The sequence below is a fragment of the Sciurus vulgaris genome (assembly GCF_902686455.1).
Source record: "Sciurus vulgaris genome assembly, chromosome: 2".
NCBI classification, from domain to species: domain Eukaryota; kingdom Metazoa; phylum Chordata; class Mammalia; order Rodentia; family Sciuridae; genus Sciurus; species Sciurus vulgaris.
Window position 1 is genome coordinate 181,704,441 of NC_136462.1, and position 21,842 is coordinate 181,726,282.

Here is a 21,842-nt window from a genome sequence, read left to right on the forward strand (position 1 = left end):
ATCTGAAAGTTTACTGGTCCCCTTCATCTGGATATCTGCATAACTAGATGCCATGAAGGTAGTTACTAAGTTAAATGGAGAAGAAAAGACAGTTTTAAACCCTGAGGAATTTTCAGGTCCCAGCTAAAGGAAACCAGTTTCTTGAGCCCTTGCTCTATGCAAGGTGACTTATATATGTTAGATCACTTATTTCTCCTTATAAGTTTATGGTAATAGCCCCCATCTGATTGCCCAGGGAAAGATATTTACCATCCAAGGCCCTTTGACCTCAGAGTTCTTTCTTTCACCCCAGTAGTCAGGAGGAATCCAAGACTCTTGTGTTGGCAAAAGATAGTCCTCTGAGCTTGGGTATGACTGGGGTTTTTCTGAACACACAGTTCTTCAAGGGCTATCTGAAGGGGGAACATGGTCGCCTTCTCAATCTATGGCGGGAGGTGGTGACCTTCCGACGCCACTTCCTGGAAATGAAGTCAGCTACTGACAGGTCAGTGTGGGAATAAGAAGGGAGGAGGTTCACCCCTATTGATTCTGAACTTCAGGCAATGGACTGCTGTAGAAGGGGAATCAGGTGGAGATGGGGGAGTGCTATTGTTCATTTCAGGTGATTTTTCAAATATCTGCCCTTCAGGCTTATTGGGCCTGATCGCCAAGTTGCCTTCCTTGGTCCCTATTGGAGTCTGCTCTTTTCCTTGCTTGTGCTTAGAGATCTGACAGAGCTAAAGGCTGAACATGCGAGGCTTTCAGGGTCCCTGCTGACCTGCTGTCTGCGCTTGACCGTGGGAACACAGTCTCGGGAATCCAACGGATCTGGGAGAGTGGATGGGAGTGAGCCACCCCAGCTGCTGCTCCTACTAGCCAAGACCCAGGAGCTAGAGAAGGAAGCCCATGAGAGGAGCCAGGAGTTAAAACAACTGAAGAGCCAAGGGGATCTGGAGAAAGCTGAACTTCAGGATCGGTGAGATGGCCTGAGATCCGAGGAATGATTCACTGAGGGAAAGCTCACTCGTTAGTTAAAGAAAGGTAGGGGAAAAACCAAGAGCATTCCCACCATGAGAGAGGAAAGAGATATGCTGAGGGAGTCTAGTTTGAAAACCAGTGCCATAGTTGGGGCTTTCACTGACTTCTGCCCTCAGACTATCTTGTAGCTCAGTTTTTCTCATGTAGATTTATATAACTAGCTATGACTCTGTCCTTTGTCAACACCTTGCCATTCCCAGAAGAACCAGCTCTGCCATACTTCTCTGCCTTTGTATATGCTGACCTTGACCTGGAATGCCTCCCTTCTTCCGCTCTAAGCCATAGATCACATGTCACCTCTTCTACAAAACCTTCTCTGAATTCAGTAGTCTATTATGTTACTTTGTCTCTGTGGTCTTTTGGCCTGCTTGTTACAACATTGATCTCATTGTATTACATTAATTATTTAGTTTCTTTGCTGATTCTTTATTTATTTTTGTGGTGCCTGGGGATTGAACCCCTGGCCTTATGTGTGTTAGGCAAGTGCTCTACCACAATAGCCCAACTATTTTAATTCTGGGTTCATAATGAAATGGGATTTTTAAATGATGATAAGGAGGACAAAGACATAAGCAGAGAGGCTCATTGACATTCTAGGCAAAGTTTTTATCCCATACCTAGGGTTGGGTTCCTACCTATTAATGGAATAAATACATATATTGCAGAAATGTTTTATTTTTGACACAAGCACAAAGACCATGTAAGTTAGTTTTGTGTCTATAGTGCTTTGTACTTCATCTCCATATAGTAGACACTTAATAAATGTTTATTGAATGATATAATAATTAAATGAATGATCATACAGTGGGTTAGGCTCTTGGAGTTGGTACATAATACAGTTATTAAGACTTTTCAAAAAAAAAACTCCTGGATAATATTCACTTAAGAAATACTTGTTTAGCCACCCATATGATGCCAGGCACTAGGCTCCAAGATACAGCAATACAGATATCACTTGACTTTAGATTAATATCAGGGAGATCAACTGTACTCTCTCCCAATCATCTCCCTTTTTCCCTATCAGAGTCACAACCTTGGGCTGGAGGGACCTTGGGATTATCCCATGTGGCAATTCTGATGTTCTTATTGGCTTCAGGGTGCTTGACTTCAAGATCAAGCGAGGCCTGGAAGGGCCTTGGCCAGGGCTTTCCTTCAGCTCTTGGCCCCCAAACACGTGTTCCAGCCTTGAGATGTGGTAAATCCCTGCATGTGTTTGAGTGACTTTTGACTCCCCCTTCCCAATTCAAAGCTAACAGCACCATGTGGTATTCAGGGAGTACAGAGGGGCTGGGGGTGCCCAAGGGATTCGGGGGGGGGGGGGGTCTGCAGTGGGAATGTCTTTGGGGCCTGGGGTGTGCTGCATAGTAACTCTAACTGCATCTATAATATGCCTAGGTGACAATGCAATGCTCTTCTCTTTAGAGTGACCGAGCTCTCTGCTTTGCTGACCCATTCTCAGAAGCAAAATGAAGATTATGAAAAGATGCTAAAGGCTCTGAGAGAGACAATGGAGATCCTGGTACATCCCTTGTTCTAGAAAAGAATTGGGAGTGGGCTTGTATGTTCCTTGTTCCTTTATAAACAGGTAGTGCAAGATACCAATAAATGTTCTTGATGAAGTTCTCCAAAGCCAAAAAAAAAAAAAAAAAAAATTTGGTTGAATATGACAATTAACCCATGAATTTATTCATTCAATAAATTTTATTCACTGTTCACTATCTCATCTGTTTTCCTGGGGAAAATTATAATGGCATATGGATGCCATGTGTCCTTTTCAGAGAAAGGTAGCATATACTTTAAGAGACACACTGTCAAATTAGCAAGTTACCTGGGAAACAAATGAGTAATATGGCAATTTTTAGCCTGGAACAAAAGGACTTGGCAAAGACATAGTGGCTGCCTTCACATATGGAAGTCTGACATTGGGGAAAAAAGATTGATGTGTTTAATGTTTTTCAGGGCAAAACCAACATCAGTGGCTAGATGTCATAGTAGGTTTGGCTCATAGGTAGAGCTATTTGAATGGTCTGTCCTGTGAAGGAGCAAGGCTTTGGTTACTGACCTTATATCTGCCAGGGATGTTATCAAAGGAGTTCTCTAAAGTTGCTGGCTTGATTCCATTTTTCCCTTTATTTCTGTGAATTTTCAGATCTCTGATTTTAGGCAGCTCCTATACCCCTGTCTACATTTGCATCCCTAGTTTTCTTATCCAGGCTGGGGTCACCTGGAAGCTGAACTTTCTGTCTGTGCTTTCTTGATTTCTTTTTGTCAAGAATTTGCCAATTTAGACATTCCTGGGGCTTAGAATTAAATGAGTGAAGTGGGTTGAGTTGTAGAAATTTTTGTTTTCCAGTGCTGTCTTGTTTAATTTTCAGCATAGCAGGGGACACCTGAGTCCAGCATTAAGGAAACAGTGAAGAGTGGCAGGGAATGCAGGACGCTATATAAATGTCTCATCTCAAGGAGGCAGACTCTGTTCAACTTCAATAAATAATCGCCATCTAGGAATGGGGGGCTGGGTGTGACTCATTAACTTTTTTGAGAGGAGCCAGAAATTCAGATTTTTTGCAAGATCTCTCCATTTGTAAATGTTGATTCAAATTTTGACCAAAGAAAACATCACTACAGGTCAGTGTCTTCAGGCCTAACATAAGCACAGCAGGAAGAGAGGAAATCTTAAGTCTTCAAGATTATTAATAGCTTTGGGGCTCTGGCTTATTAGCCTTGGATCTCAGGCATTGATTTACTGTTTGGAGGTAGCAACCATCCCCAACCAATAATATCTGATGTTTGTAGAGTGTTTGCTTTGTATCAGGCACCACGTTGAGGAATTTATGTGCAGCTTTTAATTTAAGCCTCCAAAAGAATTTGTGAAATAGTTGCTGTTAATTTTTCCTCTTTTTAAGAGAAAGTTCAAAGAAGGAATTGCATAAGGTTACCAAGCTAGTAAGTGATAGAGCAAGAACCCTAACCTAGGAAGGATTTGGAGCTTTTAATCACTTAATCTGAATGTTTTATCACCATATTTCATTGTCTTCAGACTCCTTGGAAAAGTGGTGTTGACAGAATAGACAGAACGAGACTTTGGTTGATTTGGGGTCTGGAATTATGAATTCTTTTTGAGAACTTGGCTCTTAGGCTCTATTCTATTCTTTATGCAGGAGTCAAATCATACAGAGTTAATGGAACATGAGGCATCTCTTAGTAGGAATGCTCAAGAGGAGAAGTTGTCTTTACAGCTAGTGATCAAGGAGATAACACAGGTACTGATAAGCCTGCTGCTATGGTAACTGGGTAATGCTTCACTCCTCTTCCCAGGCCTCCATGCGCTCTCACATGCCTAGATTTCCAGTCTCTAAGGTTGGACTTAGAGTCTTGCAGGGATGAGTTCTGTGTGTGTATTTGAACATGGGACCCCTAAGGGATAGGTAAGCATTCATATCCGAGCACTGTGTGGTGGGACAGCCCATCTTTCCTGTCACCAGCTGCAGTTCTCAAACCAAAGGCTGGATTCTGGTCTTAGTCACCTCAATGGCCTCTTTTCCCTTTGTTTCCCTATTTATTATTGTCTCAGAGAGTGTTCCAGCTTTATTGCTAGTCTTAGATTTGGGTGACCAAAGAGAGAGTTGAAGAAATGAGCCTTGTTTTTCTCTCAGATACCTACCCGCAACCGTCAGGGGAAGGACCTAAGAAGAAAAAACCTCAGATTCCTCCAGGCTGTAGTGCGAGCTAAGCCCCTGTATGGACTCTAAGCCTTGGTCAATTGGGTGATGACTGTGCTTTATTGGGTTTTAGGCCTTGGTGGAAGAAGGGGACAACGTGGGCCAAGGCTCTGGTCATGAGAGCTGCTTGGAATTGGACTCTAGTAGCTTTTCCTCCCAGTTTGATTCCCAGGACCCAGACAAGGCTCTTACTCTGGTGCGTTCAGTGCTAACTCGGAAACACCAGGCCGTGCAGGTGAGGACCCCCAGTGTTCCTCAGCCACGGGGTGGCTGCCTATATCAATAGGTGCCCCCGGTACCTCCCTAGCCTGGACTGTCCTTTCAGTTGACCAGTCATGAGGTGTTAAGTCAGCACCCCAGGTTTCCCCTTAGAATCTCTCCATGTCTGCCGAGGCATATGTGGGTAACAGCTCATTCTCCATGCCTGTGGCACGCTTCTGCACAACACTGTTCATCACTCTGCAAAGAGCTCTGGGAAGGTTTGGGTATGCGTTCCCCCAGTCTGAGGGGCCTAGGCACACTTGCAAACCCCCATGCCGCTGAGCATTTGAAGATGATGAACTCTAACACTAGAGCCCCAGAAGCAAATAACCTCTGATCTCCGCCTTTTCAACCAGTCACATCTCTATTCTCAGCTTGCCTTTGTTGTACCAGTGCCTAACCTCGTGTGCAAACCTACTTTCAGGCTTCTGAAATCCTTCCTTTGCCCTTGCCCTCTTGCTTATCATCTCATTTTTTCTGCTATCCCTCCACAGGACCTGAGGCAGCAGCTTTCAGGCTGCCAGGAAGCGATGAGCTTCTTGAAGCAGCAGCACGATCAATGGGAGGAAGAGGGCAAATCCCTGAGGCAGCGGCTGCAGAAGCTCTCTGGGGAGCGAGATGCTCTGGCAGGGCAGACTGTGGGTCTCCAGGACGAGGTGGACTCTCTCAGCAAGTGAGCAGGAGGGCTGTTTGTCCCTCCATCTGGTCTCTGTCCTCATCCACAACCATTTATCCACACCCATTATATCTTTAGTCAGTTCCTCCTGACATCCCGAGATGCAGGGCTGCTTTGCTTTGTGTTCTGTTTGTTCCTGCAGAATAAGTTTTTGGGTTTTTGGTTTCTGAAATGATAAAGTTTCCTGCTGAAAAGGAAAGATAGAATGTTGAAAGGAAATAAGCACCTCTCTCCTTTGACTCTGTGATGTGGGCTTCCAGCAAGGATTTTAGGTCCCACGGTCTTCTCATTTCTAGTCTCTTACTTCCAGGGAGCGAGAGCTCCTGCAGAAGGCCAGGGAAGAGCTGCAGCAGCAACTGGAGGTGCTGGAGCAGGAGGCATGGAGGCTCCGAAGGGCAAACATGGAGCTGCAACTGCAGGGCGACTCTGCTCAGGGGGAGAAGGAGGAGCAGCAGGAAGAGTTGCACCTGGCTCTTCGGGAGAGAGAGCGTCTGTAAGTATGACCAGTCTCCTCTCTGGCCTTCCTTCAGTTCCACACCCTCTCTAACTTAGAAAGGGGACTACCTAGAAGCCTGACACAGAATGGGTAAGATTAGCTTCCTGCTCCTTCCTTTGCAGAAAGATGAATACAGAAAGTTCATCCAGACATTGCTGAGCAACCATAGGGATGAGGCACTGTGGGGAATACAGAAATGAGTAAGAGATAGACCTGATCTCAAGGAACTTGCGGTAATGGAGAAGACACAAGTAAATAACTGTGAAATGAGACTAGATGAAGTATGAGCTAAATAGGGCTTTGAGCCTGTTCCTTTGGTAGCATAGAAGTAAGTTAATTATTTAGGACCAGGAAAAGCTTTATGGAGTAGGAGGTGGTTTGAGTGGGACCTTGACCTATGTTGATAGTGAGTGGGAGAAGGGCTAAAGGAACAGAAAAGCAAGAAAAGAAAGGAGGCAAGAATGTTTATGGGGGGCTGGTGATGTGGCTCAGTGTAGAGCACTTGCCTGGCACACACAAGACCCTGGGTTCGATTCTCAGCACCACGTATAAATAAATATATAAATAAAGGCCCGTGGACAAACTAAAGAAAAAAAAAAAAAGAATGTTCATGGCATGTTCAGAGTAGGCTGAGATGCTAATGGATGAGACAGGGAAGTAATGGGAAGTAAACTTTAACAAGGGAAGTCAAGAGTCTATTAAATCTGTGAATTCCCCTATTTGATGTTGCATGAAGAACAAGGACTTTAGAGCTGAACAAAAGTTTGGTTTAGATTCTGGCTCTGCCACATGGACAGATTATTTGTAAAATTGGGATAGACATTTTGCCTTGAAGAGTTAATGGAAAGTAGTATTTTGGAAAGTGTCAGCATAGAGCCTGGCATAACTGGTAGCAGAGTTATCTCTTCTTCACCCTTGGAATATTCCCTTCCTCTTCTGTGCCCTAGTTTTTTGCATCTAATAGGCATGAATAGTGGAAACTTGAAGGACTGCCAAAAGGGTCATGCCTTGTCCTAGGAAGGATCTCCCCTGTACCAAGAAGGCAGACAACCTGCAGATAATTATATTTGTAAAGTTTATCTTACCTTACTTGATGATATATCATTCAAAAGTCAAAACTATTAAAAAAGACACAGGAAGTCTTCTGGGGCTGGGGAGATAGCTCAATTGGTAGAGTGCTTGCCTTGCATGCTTGCCTTGCAAGCACAAGGCCCTGGATTCGATCCCCAGCACTGCAAAAAAAAAGTCTTCTGTCTTTGCTTTCTCCATGCTATTTCCCTTCCTCCTCTAGATAACCATTTAAGCATTTAAATTAATTTCTTGTTTCTTGTTTCTTTCCTGTGCTACTTCATGCAAACATAACATAAGCATAGATTCTTCTTTCCCTTTTTTCCTTTTCTTTTCTTTTTTTTTGCATAAAAGGTAGTGTACTATGTACACTGTTTTGCACCTGACTTTTTTCACTTAACATGTCCTAGAGATCATTCCTTATCAGTTTTTGGAGACTTTCCTCATTCTTTTGCATAGGAAATGTAATTATATGACTATTACTTTTTAAAAGAAATTTTTTACTTGTCCATGGACTTTTTATTTTTTATTTTTTATATGCAATCCTGAGAATTGAACCCAGTGCCTCTCACATGCTAGGCAAGTGCTTTACCACTGACCCACAACCCCAGCCCTATATTACTGTTAGATTTTTTTTTTTTTTTGCGGTGCTGGGGATTGAACCCAGGGCCTTGTGCTTGCAAGGCAAGCACTCTACCAACTGAGCTATCTCCCCAACCCTACTGTTAGATTTTGGGTGACCACTTCCAAAGACTACTCTAGCCCCCTCTTCTTCCTTTCTCAGTCAGGAGACCCTGGTGGGCTTAGAAGCCAAGCAGTCAGAATCACTCAGTGAGCTGATCACACTTCGGGAAGCCTTGGAGTCAAGTCGCCTGGAAGGGGAGTTACTGAGGCAAGAGCAAGCAGAAATGACTGCGGCCCTGACCAGGGTGTGTAGGTCTTACCTTCACTTGCTGGGTGGATGGCCTAGAAAGTTGGGTTCCCAGAGAAAGGGCATGCAGCCTCCTCATTCTTCACCATTCAAGCTGTGACCCTTAGGTTTCTTTCCTGCATTACTGGCCTGGTTCTCTCCCTTTGACTGTACCCTCTACATTGGAATTAGGTGCATTTTTCTAAGGTATAAATCTGGTTATGTCAGTCTCTTAAAACCATTCATTGATTTCCCAGCTCTGGTGCTACATTCAAGGCCTTTTGGCATCTGCCTCAAACTGTGTGTCTGCCCTCCCCGCCCACTCCAAAACCCCCCTAACCATGGTGTCCTTTGCTCTTGCCATGCATCATTAATTGCATTCTCAGCTTTGTCATGTTCCTTCATAACTCTAATACTCCACATATGCTTTTCCCTCCACATGGGCTGCTTCTTTCCATCCCCTTTAACCAGGAACCGTTCCTCACCTCTCAATACCCAACTTAATTGTTAACTCCTCTACCAAGCATTTTTGACTCTCCCAAATAGAATGAATGCCTTCTTTGAGTTCCCAGAGCGCATTGTGTCTACATTTTCTATAGTGTCATCACAATTGTAGTTGTTTTTTATGTGTCTGCCTCTATGCTGTGAGCTACTGTCTTACTCCCCAATGAAGAAATAAATGAACAAAGGGAGGGAAAACTTGTTTAGAATGTAAGGGAAGGAATTTAAGTGATTTTTGCACCAAAAGCAGCAGATGTTGGGAATGTAAAGTCTTTATATAGTTTCAGGAAGACTAAAAATGGGAAACTTTTTAACTCTCTTTGATTTTTAGGCAGAACAATCCATTGCAGAACTTTCAAGTTCTGAAAACAGCCTGAAGATAGAGGTTGCTGATCTGCGGGCTGCAACTGTCAAACTCAGTGCCTTAAATGAGGCTTTGGCCTTAGATAAAGTTGGACTGAACCAGCAACTTCTCCAGGTGAGCAAAGATTTGTCTGATACCCAGGCAGGGCTGGAACTTGACTGAGGAGAAGCCATTGACAAGCAAAGCTGATGCAAGTATTAAGGGAGAGTCCTTAAGGGATTAGCTCCCAAGTGTATTTTTTTTTTTTTTTTTTTTTTCCTGGTATTGGGGCACTTTATCACAGAACTACACCCTGAGCCCTTTTTCTCTTTTAGTTTGAGGCAGCTTTCACTAAGTTGCTGAGGCTAACTTCAAACTTGTGATCCTCCTGCCTTAGCCTCCCTAGTAGATGGGATTACAGCTGTGTGCCACCATGCCTGGCATCAAACATAATTCTGAAATGAACAAAAGGAACATTTACAGTATACAGGAGATCAAAGGATTCAATTTAAGCATTAGAAATATATCTGTCCCAGGCTTCTAGCAGAACCACCTTTGGGCTTTAGGGTAAATCATCAGAACCATGAAGGGAACTATGTCCTCTGAAAGCAAGACCAGGTTTTTAATCCTGTTAGGTGAAATATTAGCAATCACCAGAAAATAATCCACCGAAGAGCCTTAAGTCCCCAAAAATCTTCTCTGCGGGTTATAAATTTAACCTGTAATTTCACAAAGGAACATACTTACTGCCCCTATTCTCTTGAGCCCCAGAAATATTGTATGTTCCATGCTTATGAATTCTTTGAGAACAGGATTTTGCCTTTTTAATCTCCATCCCCAGTATCCAGCCCATCTTGTATGTAAAATACAGTCACCAGATCAAATGAATGGGTCCCCTCTCCCCCGGTTTTATAAATATTCTTATGTTCATCTTTGGAGGAGAGATTCATATCTTACTTGATTTTGGTCTTCAGCACTTGGTACAGTTTAGGGAAACTATAACCACTTGTCTATGATGACCTGTACCCCTTCCCTTTTTGGCCAGTAGTTGGAGCAGGACAACCAGTCTGTGTGCAGCAGATTAGAGGTGGCAGAGCAGGCAAGAAGTGCTTTGCAGGTGGACCTGACAGAGGTAGAGAGGAGCAAGAAAGCACTGTGGGAAAAGAAAACTCTCCTGGAGACTCAACTGCAGAAAGCTACAGAGACTGGGGCTGAACTACAGGCAGAGCTCCGGAGCATCCAAGAAGAAAAGGAAGAAATTAAAGAGAAGTTAAGTGAGGTGAGAAGTCAGTTATACAATGGACACCATTAATTAAGATAATACTTATTGTAAAAAATAAAACACGATGGAAATGACTCAGGGGAATAGTCTTATTTCCTAGAAATGATCAGTGCTATTTATTTGTGGTCAGTCTTCCCAGTTTTAAAAATAATTCCTATAAAAATCTGCTGATTCCCTACTTCCTACCTGCCACTTTGAATTAGTGCTTCTCCTATATGCTCTGCTAACCCTCATGCATATGGCAACCTCTGCATACTACAGTTACCTGTTTACATATCCTTCAGGCAAGGCTGTGTCTTATTTTATTTCTTTGGTTGGACACATAGCAAGGCTCAGTAAATTTATTTCCTGAACCAATGAATGACCTGGCCCAAAGGTCATCTTTTTCCTTTTCCAAACCTCTCATTGTCCTAACAGTTATACATAATCTCCCATTTCAGAGTCTCTTTCTCAGGTCACTGGTCACTTTCTTCCTGGTATTATATGCATCTTATTTCTCAAATCTAAAAGTTCTTAGGGGCAGGTCTCCTGTCCCTAGCACAGAGTCTTGCCCATATAAGAGCATCCTGTTAGGGCTAGAATTCTCTGGGTTACTCAGGGAAATAAAAATGCCACTGTTAAGTGAGCAACTATCAGGATTTACAGTGCTGGGCCCAGACTCTCTGAAGAGCCAATGGCCCTAACTAGTGTTAGCAGCTCAGGAGAATTTTGCCTCTACTCTGTATCTCACCAATTTCTTCCCCTCAGGCACATTACCAGCAGGAGGCAGCCACAGTTCAGCTTGAGCAGCTGCATCAGGAGGCAAAGCGACAGGAAGAAGTGCTTGCCAGGGCAGTCCAGGAGAAGGAGGCCCTAGTACGAGAGAAGGCTGCTCTAGAGGTGCGGCTGCAGGCTGTGGAGCGGGACCGCCAGGACCTTGTTGAACAAGTTCTGGGGCTTAGGTGAGGCTTGGACCCAGTTCAGCCAAGTTCAGAGAGCTTAGCAAGGCAAAGAGTAGCCAAGCTAATAACTTCTATTCCCCTGTTCCCTAAGTATATGAGTTTTAAATGAGTTATGGATTTATAATTGCCCCCCTAACTTCTCCAGCTAGCCAGTACTTAGAACCCCCCTTTCTTTAAGGAAAGGTAAGGGAATTAATGGGTAAGTGCTCTTCCTGTTCCCTAAACTTCACAGCTCAGCCAAGGAACAGCTGGAGAGCAACCTGTTTGAGGCCCAACAACAAAATTCTGTCATAGAGGTCACCAAGGGACAGCTGGAGGTCCAGATTCAAACTGTCACTCAAGCCAAGGAAGTAGTCCAAGGTGAGAACCCAAATGGGAAGGGGCATACTCTAATCCATGGTGAAAGTCAGGAATGCAGTGGGATGCCATTAGAGCTTTTCTCCAGCCAGGCCCAGGGCCTCTGAGATGGAAGGTGCTCATGAGGTTCCTGGGAAGCAGGAGAATATATTTGGTAAAAGGAGCAGGAATAGAGGCTGAGAGAACTGATCCTCTTTCTGGAATCCTAGGAGAAGTGAGGTGCTTGAAGCTGGAACTGGAAACTGAACGGAGCCAGGCAGAGCAGAAGCAGGAAAGAGCAGCCAGAAAGTTGGCCCAGGCTGAGCAGGACAGGCAAGTGGCCCTGGAGCAGCAGAAGGTGGCCCATGAGGAGGAGGTGAAACAGCTTCAGGAGAAATGGGTAGGTGGTGAATGTGACTGGGGTTGGGAGAGGCAGACATGACTTCCCTTCTGTGAATGTACACCATCTGCTAACTCTTGGTCCAGATGTTACTGCTTACAAGAGTGAAGTTTGGACAACATTTATAAATAGCCTCTAGCTATTAAATGAGTTAGTAGCTGGGCATGGTGGTACAGGCCTGTAATCCCAGTGACTTGGGAGGCTGAGGCAGGAGGATCATGAGTTCAAAGCCAGCCTTAGCAACTTAGCAAGGCCCTAAACAACTTAGTGAGACCCTATCTCAAAAAAAAAAAAAAAAAAAAAAAAAAAAAAAAAAAAAAAATTAAAAGAGCTGGGGATGTGGCTCAGTAGTTAAATTCCCCTGGGTTCAATCCCTGGTACCAAAACAAAAAAAAAAAGTATTTAAAATTTCTGTGCTGTTTTATGATGGGTAAATTATATCTCAAAAAACATAAAACTTTTGTGCTTTACCTAATACCATCAAAAGACAACCAATAAAACATAATAAAATATTTACAAATCATATATTTGATAAGGAACTAGCATCCAAAATTTATAAAGAACTTCTATAACTCAACTATAAAAAAAAAATTTACGAATGGGCAAAGAACCTTTTAATTATACCTGTAATTATAGCAAGTGAGGAGTCTGAGGCAAGAGAATTGCAAGTTTGAGGCCAACCTGGGCAATTTAACAAGACCCTGTCTCAAAATTTAAAAAACAAAATAGGGCTGGAGATGTAGCTCTGTGGTGAAGTACTGATTCAATCCCCAGTACTGGGGGTAGGGGGAGCAAGGGATCTGAATAGGCATTTCTCCAAACAAGAGATAAATGTCCAATCAGGTACATGAACAGGCATTCAACATCATTAGTTATAAAGGAAGTGCAAATCAAAACCACAAGATACTACTTCATATTCACTAGAATTAATATTATAAAAAGAAAATGGACAAAGTGTTGGTGAAGATGTAAAACTGGAACCTTCATATATAACTGAAGGGAATGTAAAATAATGTGATTGTTTTGGGAAAGTCAAAAAAATTGAAATTAACTCAATTGCCCATCAGTCAATGAATGGGTAAGCAAAATGTGGCACAGCTGTACAGCCCTATATTATTCAGTTATAAACAGCAAGTACTGATACCTGTTTCTGTATAAATGAGTTTGAAAATATGCTGAGTAAAAGAAGCCAGACACCAAAAGGCACATATTATATGATTCAATGTACACAAAATGTTCAGAATAGGCAAAGTCATAGGGATAGAAAGTAGATTAGTGGTCTCCAGGGGCTAGAAGGAGGAGGAAATAAAATGGGGAGTGACTGCTAATGGGTGCAGGGTTTCTATTGGGGATAATAAAACATGTTTGAGGATAAAATCATGATGATGGTTACATTATTTGCAATTATACTAAAAAGCATTGAATCATATGGCCTGTGAATTTTAGCTCAATAAATAAAAATAACCCCCCCAAAACTCACTTTTTAGCACCTATTATGTGCCTATAGTAGAGTACTGGGAATTTTACATAGATAATCTTCTTCAATCTGTAAGGCCCCAGAATTGGATGGTGCTATCACTATTAAAATGTTAGAGAAACTGAGGCTGAGAGAATCAGCCAACACCCACTATATTCACTCTCCTGCCCCTCATAGTAGTTGATTTTCAGGTAGTAAGGGAAGCCCAGCTGTTGCTGCAAGGAGAGGTGGATGAAGTGTCCAGAGCCAGGTGTCGTTCTAGTTCAGGACTCCTCCGGTTTAGTTGACCCTGGAGCCCTCACCTCACACAGGTGGATGGACGGGTTCACCAGCATGCTGAGCATACTGCCCACTGTATCCACCAGCTCTTGATGAAAGAAGTGGTCGCTTGCCTGGCTCTTGCCTACCCTCTGAACTTGTTCAAGACAACCTGCCAGGTGCACTCCTGGAAATAATAGACTGCCCCCAGCTTCCACAGCGTCAGTAGGGCTGCCAGCATTGCCTACCATGCCTACAGGACTCAGACTCTTGGCCACACAGGGCTGGCAGGGGTCACCATTGGGCAGTGTACAATGTTGCCACGACCGTGAGATCTCTCTTCACCTCAGGGATCTCTCCTCACCTTGGACCTCCCCCGTACTGTGATCCCTCTCCTGACCCTGTGCCCTGTCTTCATTCCACACCAACACTTGCTTCTTGATCCTCACCTTCTCTAGCCATGACACTTTCTCATTTGATTTTTGTTTTATAAATCTCAGTTGAGTGCTAAAATTTAGGGAGACAGATAAGACAGATTAATAAGTATCACTTTAAGATGAGGAAACAGGCTTAGAGGGGTACCAAGCTCATATTTTATAGAGAGATTCTACTTTCAAACCAGCTCTTCTGCCTCCTCTCCCCACCCATTCAGCTCTAACAGCATTTCCTTCACGTGGGCAGGAGAAGGAGCACTGCCGGCTTCAGAAGGAGCTGAATAAGGCCCTGGAGAGCCTAGAGAGAGAAAGAACGGAGCTGGAAATGAGACTCAGGGAACAACAAACAGAAACCGAGGCCATCCGGGCACAGAGGGAGGAGGAACGGACCCAGGCGGAGAGTGCCCTCTGCCAGGTAGGAAGCTAGGACAACTGGAAGAGCACATCCATTGTCACGGGTGATCCCGACCTTTGACTGTTTTCTTTTCCTCTCCTAAGAGCAGGCTATAGAAGGGATTCCAGAAGAGAATGTAATTACCCACTTTGCTGGCAGTGAGTGGGGTGGTCTACATCGTTAGCTGCAGGGCTGGCAGTATGTCGCACTTCCTGAAGGAGGGCTGACATCAACCACATCCTGTCAGCTTGCAAACCAGTGGCAATCTTTGTACTTCCTGGTTCTCAGTCAGCGGGTTCAGACCTTCCTCTGTCCTCAGCCCCCACCCCATTTGCTGGAGGGGCCCTAGAGCAGCTGGGCTGGGCTGTGCTTTTGACCTCCTGGGTGAGCATGATAACTCTGAGCCAACAAGCCCTGACCCTTCCTGCCTCTCCACAGATGCAGCTGGAAACGGAGAAGGAGAGAGTGTCCCTCCTTGAGACACTGCTACAGACCCAGAAGGAGCTAGCCGATGCCAGCCAACAACTGGAACGACTGAGGCAGGACATGAAGGTTCAGCAGTTAAGGGAGCAGGTATGGAGGGTGGTCCTGGGTGTTCATTCACCCATTCAACAATTAATAGTTCTTTGGCACTTCTTAAGTACTGTGCAATATGCTGACATGTGACAAGTATATAAAGGTGTGATTCAGTAGTCAATGTGATAGACGTGGTGCCTGCCCTCAAGAAACTTAACATTCTGATGGCAGAGACCGTTGAGAAATGAGCAGACACAAAATAAATGATATAATTATTTTGTAATTAGATTTTAATAAGTGTTTCAATAGAAACAAATAGAATATATAATTGAGAGTGATTCAAAGGAGGCCACTTTGGACAAGGTGGGTAGGGGAGACCTCACCAAGAAAATGACATTTGACCTGAGACTTGAAGGTCAAAAAGAAGCTAGCCAGTCAGGCATGATGGTGTTTGCCTATAATCCCAGCCACTTTGGAGGCTGAGGCAGGAGCCTCAAAGGGGCTGGGAAGGTGGTTCAGTGGTAAAGTGTCCCTGGATACCCACCCCCTGCCAAAAAAGCTAGCTGTGTGGTATAACACAGAGGAACCTCAAAAACATTATGCCAAGTGAAAGAAACCAGACACAAGAGACCACATTATATGTTTTCCATTTATATGCAATGTACAGAACAGGCAAATCTACAGAGACAGAATGCAGAATAGTAGTTGGGGCTGGGGTGGCTAATGGGGAGAAACTGTTAATGGAGTGCCTCTGGGGTGATGAAAATGTTCTACACTTGATCATGGTGATAGTTCAGAACTCTGAATATACTAAAAACCACTAAATTGTCTGGACACACACCTGTAATCCCAGCTTTTCAGGAGGCTGAGGCAGGAGAATCACAACTTCAAGTCCACTCCCTTCTTCAAGTCCAGCCTCAATAACTTAGACCCTATCTCAAAATTTAAAAATGTAAAATGCTCCTGGGTTCAATCCCCATAACCAAAATAAACAAAAACCCTGAAATGGTATACTTTTAATTGCTGTTGTTCTTTTTAGATATACGTGACAATAGAGTATATTTTGACATATTATATATTTATACGTACATGAAGTATAACTTATTCTAATTAGGATCCCATTCTTATGGTTGTCCGTGATATGGTGTTTCTGAAATGGTATACTTTTTTACAAGTGAATTGAATGGTAGGTGAATTTTATTTTGGTAAAGCTTTAAAAAAAGAAAAGAAAGAAAAAGAAGAGAAAATAAAGCCAACCATTTGAAGAATACTTCAGCAGAAGATTGAACTGTCAGAAGGGTCCTTGGATAGACAGAAAAGGACTTGGGAAGTTCAGGGACAGAAAGGAGTATAGCTTCAGTGTGCTGTGCTCAGGGGCAAGTGGAGAGGTAGGCAGGAGCCTCAGCCGGAATAAAAGCTTAGATTTCATTCTAAAGGCAGTAGAAAACTGTTGTATTTTTAAAAAATTAAAAATTTTGGGCTGGAGATCTAGCTCAGTTGGTAGAGTGCTTCCCTTGCAAGTACAAGACCCTGGAATCCACAGCACTGTAAAAAATAAAATAAAATAAAATAATTTTTTTAAATTAAATTTATTTTAGAAAGCAGGCATGGGACATGATTTTATGTATGAGTGTGTACATGTGTATTTTTTTGCTTTTTTCTTTTGCATTGTTGTAGATTGAACACAGGGTCTTGAACATGTTAGGCAAGCATTCATCCACTGAGCTACATTGTCAGCTGTAGATATAATTCTCCCTTGAACTGAGTGGAGAAAGAGAGAGAAAGAATATGAATGTGCTTGTGTATATAGGGGGGATAAAGGCATCAAGTAGAAGTAGGAGTATAGTCAGGAGGCTGTTGGGAGGATCTGGATGAGGAACTACTACCAACTCAGGGCCCCTGACCTAGCAACCTGGGTGAACCTGTGCACAGTATGAAGTAGGAGAGGGACTAGGAGGCAAGGAGTTGAGGTGGGAACGACATGGATTGCTGGCTTCTGCTTCAGCTTTTATCACCCCAGCAGAAAAAAAAACAAAACACCAATATGTATCCAATGCAGATTTCAAGACCAAACTCCAAGTAGAAGCTTTTTCATGCTCCCCGATGTCTTCTCCCTCTGCAGGAGACCACTGGGATGCTACAGACCCAGCTCCAGGAGGCTCAGCGGGAGCTGAAGGAGGCAGCACAGCAGCACAGAGATGATCTTGCTGCCCTCCAGGAGGAGGGCAGCACCCTGCTGCAGGACAAACTAGACCTGCAGAAGCAGGTCCCTGCTCTTCTCCATCCTTCCCACAGTCCTTCCCAGCATAGCCAGGCCCTCCCACTCCCTTCTGGTAGGACAGGGAGTATCTGGGCTTTGCTGCCTGAGCTCGAGAGCACAGGGATAGGCCATAGTACTAAGTGGATAGTTGAAGGGTGCTCAGAGCTGAGCATGTGCCTCTAGGTACCCTGGAATGATACAAGTGGCCCTCCATATCCATGGGTTCCAAATATTTGGGAAAAAATTGCATCTGTATCATACATGTACACACTTTTTTCTTGTTCTTACTCTCTATCTTACTCTCTAAACAAAGTATAACAACTTCACATTGCATTAGCATTTACATTGTATTAGGTAATATAAGTCATCTAAAGATAATTTAAAAGTTATGGGAGGGTGTGCCTAGGTTACATTCAAATATTGTGCAATTTATATAAGCGACCTGAACATCTGTGGATTTGGGTATCCAAGGAGGATTATTTCTAGGATGCTGAGTGACCAAAGCTTAGGTTTCTCTCAGGCAGTCCCAGTTTTAATTGTGCTTCCCATTCTCACCCTGAATCCAATGTTATTGTATATCAGGTTACTTTTCTTATTTAGTTTGATTTTTCTTCTTAGAATCCTATATCAGATGATGTTCTGACTTTTTGTTTAAAAAAAAATGTAATCACTGCACACTTTCCCATCATTTTGCTTTTGGCTGTTTAGTCAAGATTTTTATTTATATCTGCCTGGGTGCAGCATTTGTGAGGCTGGGGAGACAGATGGCCAGGCGAATGGTACTGGGAAAGGAGGGTGGCTAAGAACAGTGTAGGAACTGGTGGGAAGAACTTCCAGAGCTTTAGAGATGAGCCGCTGACTGTGGTACACCTTGCAGTACCCTAAAGCCCTACAAGAAGCATCCTCCCACTGGTCCCCTGCCCTGTCATATGGTCCTCATGCCCTTAACCTTCCAGGTGGAGGACTTGAGGTCTCAACTGGTGGCCCAGGATGACTCCCACAGACTGGAGGAGCAGGAGGTTCAGGAGAAGCTGAGAGAGGCCCATGAGTGTAGCCGAATTCAGAAGGAACTGGAGAGAGAAAAAGCCAGGTAGGCTAGACAACCATGGAGGTGGTTTTTGCTTTTCTGGCTATAATGATCACTGTGACATTGACAGTTCTTTTCTCAGATCACCTATCTTGCATTTCTCCAGTTCTGGAGGATACGAGTACATGTGGTGAGGACATGTTCTCTGTCTTCAAAGCTTACACTTCATTAATTTAGTAAATAGCACCCATTATGCACCAGACACTTCTAGAGTTGGGGGGTACAGTAATAAACAGACATTGTGACCCCTGACCCAATAGAATTTATAGTTTTGTGGGGAAGACTTTAATCAAATAATTCTCTGAACTTAGTAGTGCAGATTATGACATGTGATTATGAAGGAAAGAAAAAGGGTGTTGAAATGGAAGTGAGGGGAGACCCACTGTAGAAAGTTGTTAAGGGAGGCCTTTCTCATGCCACTGCATTAAACCAAGTGCTGAAGGATGAAATGGAGCTACCTGTGCGAAAGGGTGAGGGAAAGTTCTACACAGTAGGAATAGAAATCATACTCAGAGGCCCTGAGGCAGATGAAAACTTAAAATGTTCCATGAAACTCAGAGTATGCTGTAACGAGCATAGTGAACAAGAAGAACTGAACAAGTCCTTATCATTGAGGAAGCTGTAGGCCATGGCAAGGAGTTTATAGGTTATTTTTAGTAGGAATCCACTGGAAGATTTCAAGCAGGGAAGTGACATAATCCATTTTATGATGTGTTAGATGAGACAGTTAATGGCATGAAATAGCAGGAGTGACAGAATGGAGAGCAGCATACATTCTCGGTGCTATTGGAGTCTGAGAAGGGACAGATCCTTTTGGTGATGACAGTGTCAGGCAGAAGACAAGTCAGGAGGCTGGTATAGGTGTCTAAATGAGAGATACTGATGCCGAGCCAGGGCAGGTAGAGGGAAAGGGAAAGGAAGAAGGGGTTTAGGGCATGTAGAGTTAGAATCAATTATATGTGGGTAGGATGAAGGGAGAACTCTGCTATGGTTGAGGTTTCTATGTTGGGACACTGTGAGGATGAAGGTACCATTCCTGAGCTAAGAAACATGGTAGGGGATGAGCTGGGAATTAAAGGTGCATAGGGGATGGGAGATTAGCCATGTTGAATTTGAAGTCAATGCATAGGTATGTGTGGAATTTAGCAGAGAATAAACTGAAGTTGAAATGAAGTATCATGCATTAAGTACCTAGGAGCACTTAGTAGGTGCTCAGTAAATGGTAGCATGTATTGTGACAGGACACTCATTATCATTACTATTTCTATTTTAATTATTTATGCTATGTTTAGAACAGTACAATAAGAAGGTAGTTTCTTACTCCTTGGGAGAATGGCTTAGCCCTGTGACCCTTTTCTTCTTAGCCTGACTCTGTCACTGGTGGAAAAAGAACAAAGACTGCTTGTTTTACAAGAAGCTGACTCTGTTCGACAGCAAGAGCTGAACTCCCTGCGCCATGACATGCAAAAGGCCCAAGAAGGGCAGAAAGAGCTCAGCACTCAGGTACTTCCCACTGTGGTCATAGCCCTGCTTCCTTGGCAGAGGCGTGTTCCTGAAGTGGCAGGATGACTGCTCATAGTCCTCTCATACACAGGGCACTTCTTTTTTCCTAATCACAGGATAAGCTGGGACCTCAACAGCCCTGATAGGAGGGGAAAGCCAGGAGTGGGCAGGGAGGAGGCTTGGGAACCTGACCGAGATGAGAATGACCCCTGTGGGGAACCTGATGGTCTGGATCATAGTGCCCAGAGGGGCAGAGCCCAGCTGGGCCTGGCTGACACATAGCCACTTCCAAGTGTGCTTGGTCTGGGTGGCAGTACACTGCAGAGGGAACTGAGCAGCAAGAAATACTCTAGATCAGGTAGGCAGCAACAAGAGGACTTCCAAGGACTCAGTCTTCTCACAGAGGGACCCTTGACCTGGATTCAGAGAGAGAACTGAGAGGGGAAGGGTGGGGAGTGAGTAGCTGGAGTGGGGATAAGGATACAGGTCTGCCTGTTAGTCCTGAGTCTGAGTGCTGGCTCCATTGCTTCCTAGTTGTGTGAGTATCAGTTCCTTCATCCATAAACAAGGATGTTAATTCTGAGCCATGGTGGAAATACATAAAGCATCAGGAACAGGGTGAGCATGCAGTAAATGGTAGCCATTGTTATCATGAGTGGTCTTAGGCTTGTCAGGATTTCTGGGAAGATGATATCCAACAGGGAGCTGACACATCGGCCTGGGAAACCAGGGCCAGAGCCCATTAGTGTAGACTGGACCCATGTGTCAAGAGTGGGGAACCTCCAAGCATCAGATGTAGACACTTACTTCAGAGCACACCTTACCTGCTTTAGAGCTGAGCCAGCTGAAATCCTCTTGTCCTAGTTGAGATTTACACAGGGATTGAGCAGGGTCAAGCTTGGGAGGGTCTGAGGAGCAGGTATCCACTCCCTGTTCATAGTGAGTGACTTTCTCCCTGGCAGGTGGAATTACTGAGGCAGGAGGTGAAGGAAAAGGAGGCTGACTTTATGGCTCAGGAAGGACAACTGCTGGAGGAGCTGGAGGCCTCTCGGATCACAGAGCAACAGCTGCGAGCTTCCTTGTGGGCCCAGGAAGCCAAGGCAGACGAACTTCAGCTGCGACTGCACAACACAGAAAGCCAGCTGGAGGCTCTGGCCGCTGAGCAGCAGCCTGAGAACCATGCCCAGGCCCAGCTGGCCAGCCTCTACTCTGTCCTGCAGCAGGCCCTGGGGTCTCTATGTGAGAACAGGCCAGAGCTGAGGGGCGGGGGAGACTCTGCTCCCTCTCTGTGGGGCCCAGAGCCAGGTGAGGCAGCCATCCAAGAACTGTGTCCATTGGGCTGAAGCCAGGCCTAGCTCCCAGGGAAGAAGGGAGGGAATGGAGTTCCTCAGGCAAGATTGTGTCAAAGTTAAGATCACCAACTCTGAGCTTGAGTCTCCTCAACTTTAAAATGAGGATGGTAAAAGCACCTACCTCAGGTAGGTGTTTTTCTAGGGCATTAATGAGGTTATAGGTGTAAATAACTCACACAGTGCCTAACAAATGACAGCTTGCCACCTAGTACCCACCATGGTGCCTAGCGCTTGAAAAAGCAGAAAGTATGTAATGAATGAACTACCAGGAAGGGATTCTTTGAGGAGAGAAGGGAGTAGCAGGAAGACCAAGGCCATGTCTGGGAGGGATGGCTGTTTGTTTTCACGGTGACAGCCAGGTGAGGATGTTTTCTTTCCTTTCTGCAGGCCAAAATGGAGCCAGGAGCCTTTTTAAGAGAGGGCCTCTCCTGACTGCTCTCTCTACTGAGGCTGTAGCTTCTGCTCTCCACAAGCTTCACCAAGACCTCTGGAAGACTCAGCAGGCCCGGGTATGTTTCTCTGTCATCTCAGGGAAGTGTCCCCTGAGAAGACTGAGACAAAAACTCAAGAAGCAATTTGGCCTGTTTTATTCCTGAGATCAAGTTGGG

At 44.3% G+C, this 21,842-nt stretch overlaps 1 protein-coding gene across 10 annotated transcripts in view; it reads left to right on the forward strand.

Moving 5' to 3' along the window:
• CEP250 (centrosomal protein 250) overlaps positions 1–21,842 on the forward strand; it is a 45,650-nt gene that overhangs the window by 11,530 nt on the left and 12,278 nt on the right. For 6 of the 10 annotated variants that reach the window (XM_079128087.1, XM_079128086.1, XM_079128084.1 and 3 more), the window contains 20 exons: positions 378–484; positions 704–955; positions 2,440–2,536; positions 4,179–4,280; positions 4,813–4,974; positions 5,495–5,673; positions 5,987–6,169; positions 8,025–8,169; positions 8,983–9,129; positions 10,043–10,273; positions 11,024–11,217; positions 11,450–11,577; positions 11,784–11,953; positions 14,370–14,537; positions 14,955–15,089; positions 17,155–17,298; positions 18,249–18,382; positions 19,744–19,882; positions 20,845–21,187; positions 21,622–21,743. In XM_079128087.1, the coding sequence (XP_078984213.1) occupies positions 378–484; positions 704–955; positions 2,440–2,536; positions 4,179–4,280; positions 4,813–4,974; positions 5,495–5,673; positions 5,987–6,169; positions 8,025–8,169; positions 8,983–9,129; positions 10,043–10,273; positions 11,024–11,217; positions 11,450–11,577; positions 11,784–11,953; positions 14,370–14,537; positions 14,955–15,089; positions 17,155–17,298; positions 18,249–18,382; positions 19,744–19,882; positions 20,845–21,187; positions 21,622–21,743 (3,282 nt within the window). Of the gene's footprint in view, positions 1–377; positions 485–703; positions 956–2,439; positions 2,537–4,178; positions 4,281–4,812; positions 4,975–5,494; positions 5,674–5,972; positions 6,170–8,024; positions 8,170–8,982; positions 9,130–10,042; positions 10,274–11,023; positions 11,218–11,449; positions 11,578–11,783; positions 11,954–14,369; positions 14,538–14,954; positions 15,090–17,154; positions 17,299–18,248; positions 18,383–19,743; positions 19,883–20,844; positions 21,188–21,621; positions 21,744–21,842 lie in introns of those variants that run through there. The other 4 variants (XM_079128089.1, XM_079128090.1, XM_079128085.1 and 1 more) reach the window with 4 other exon arrangements.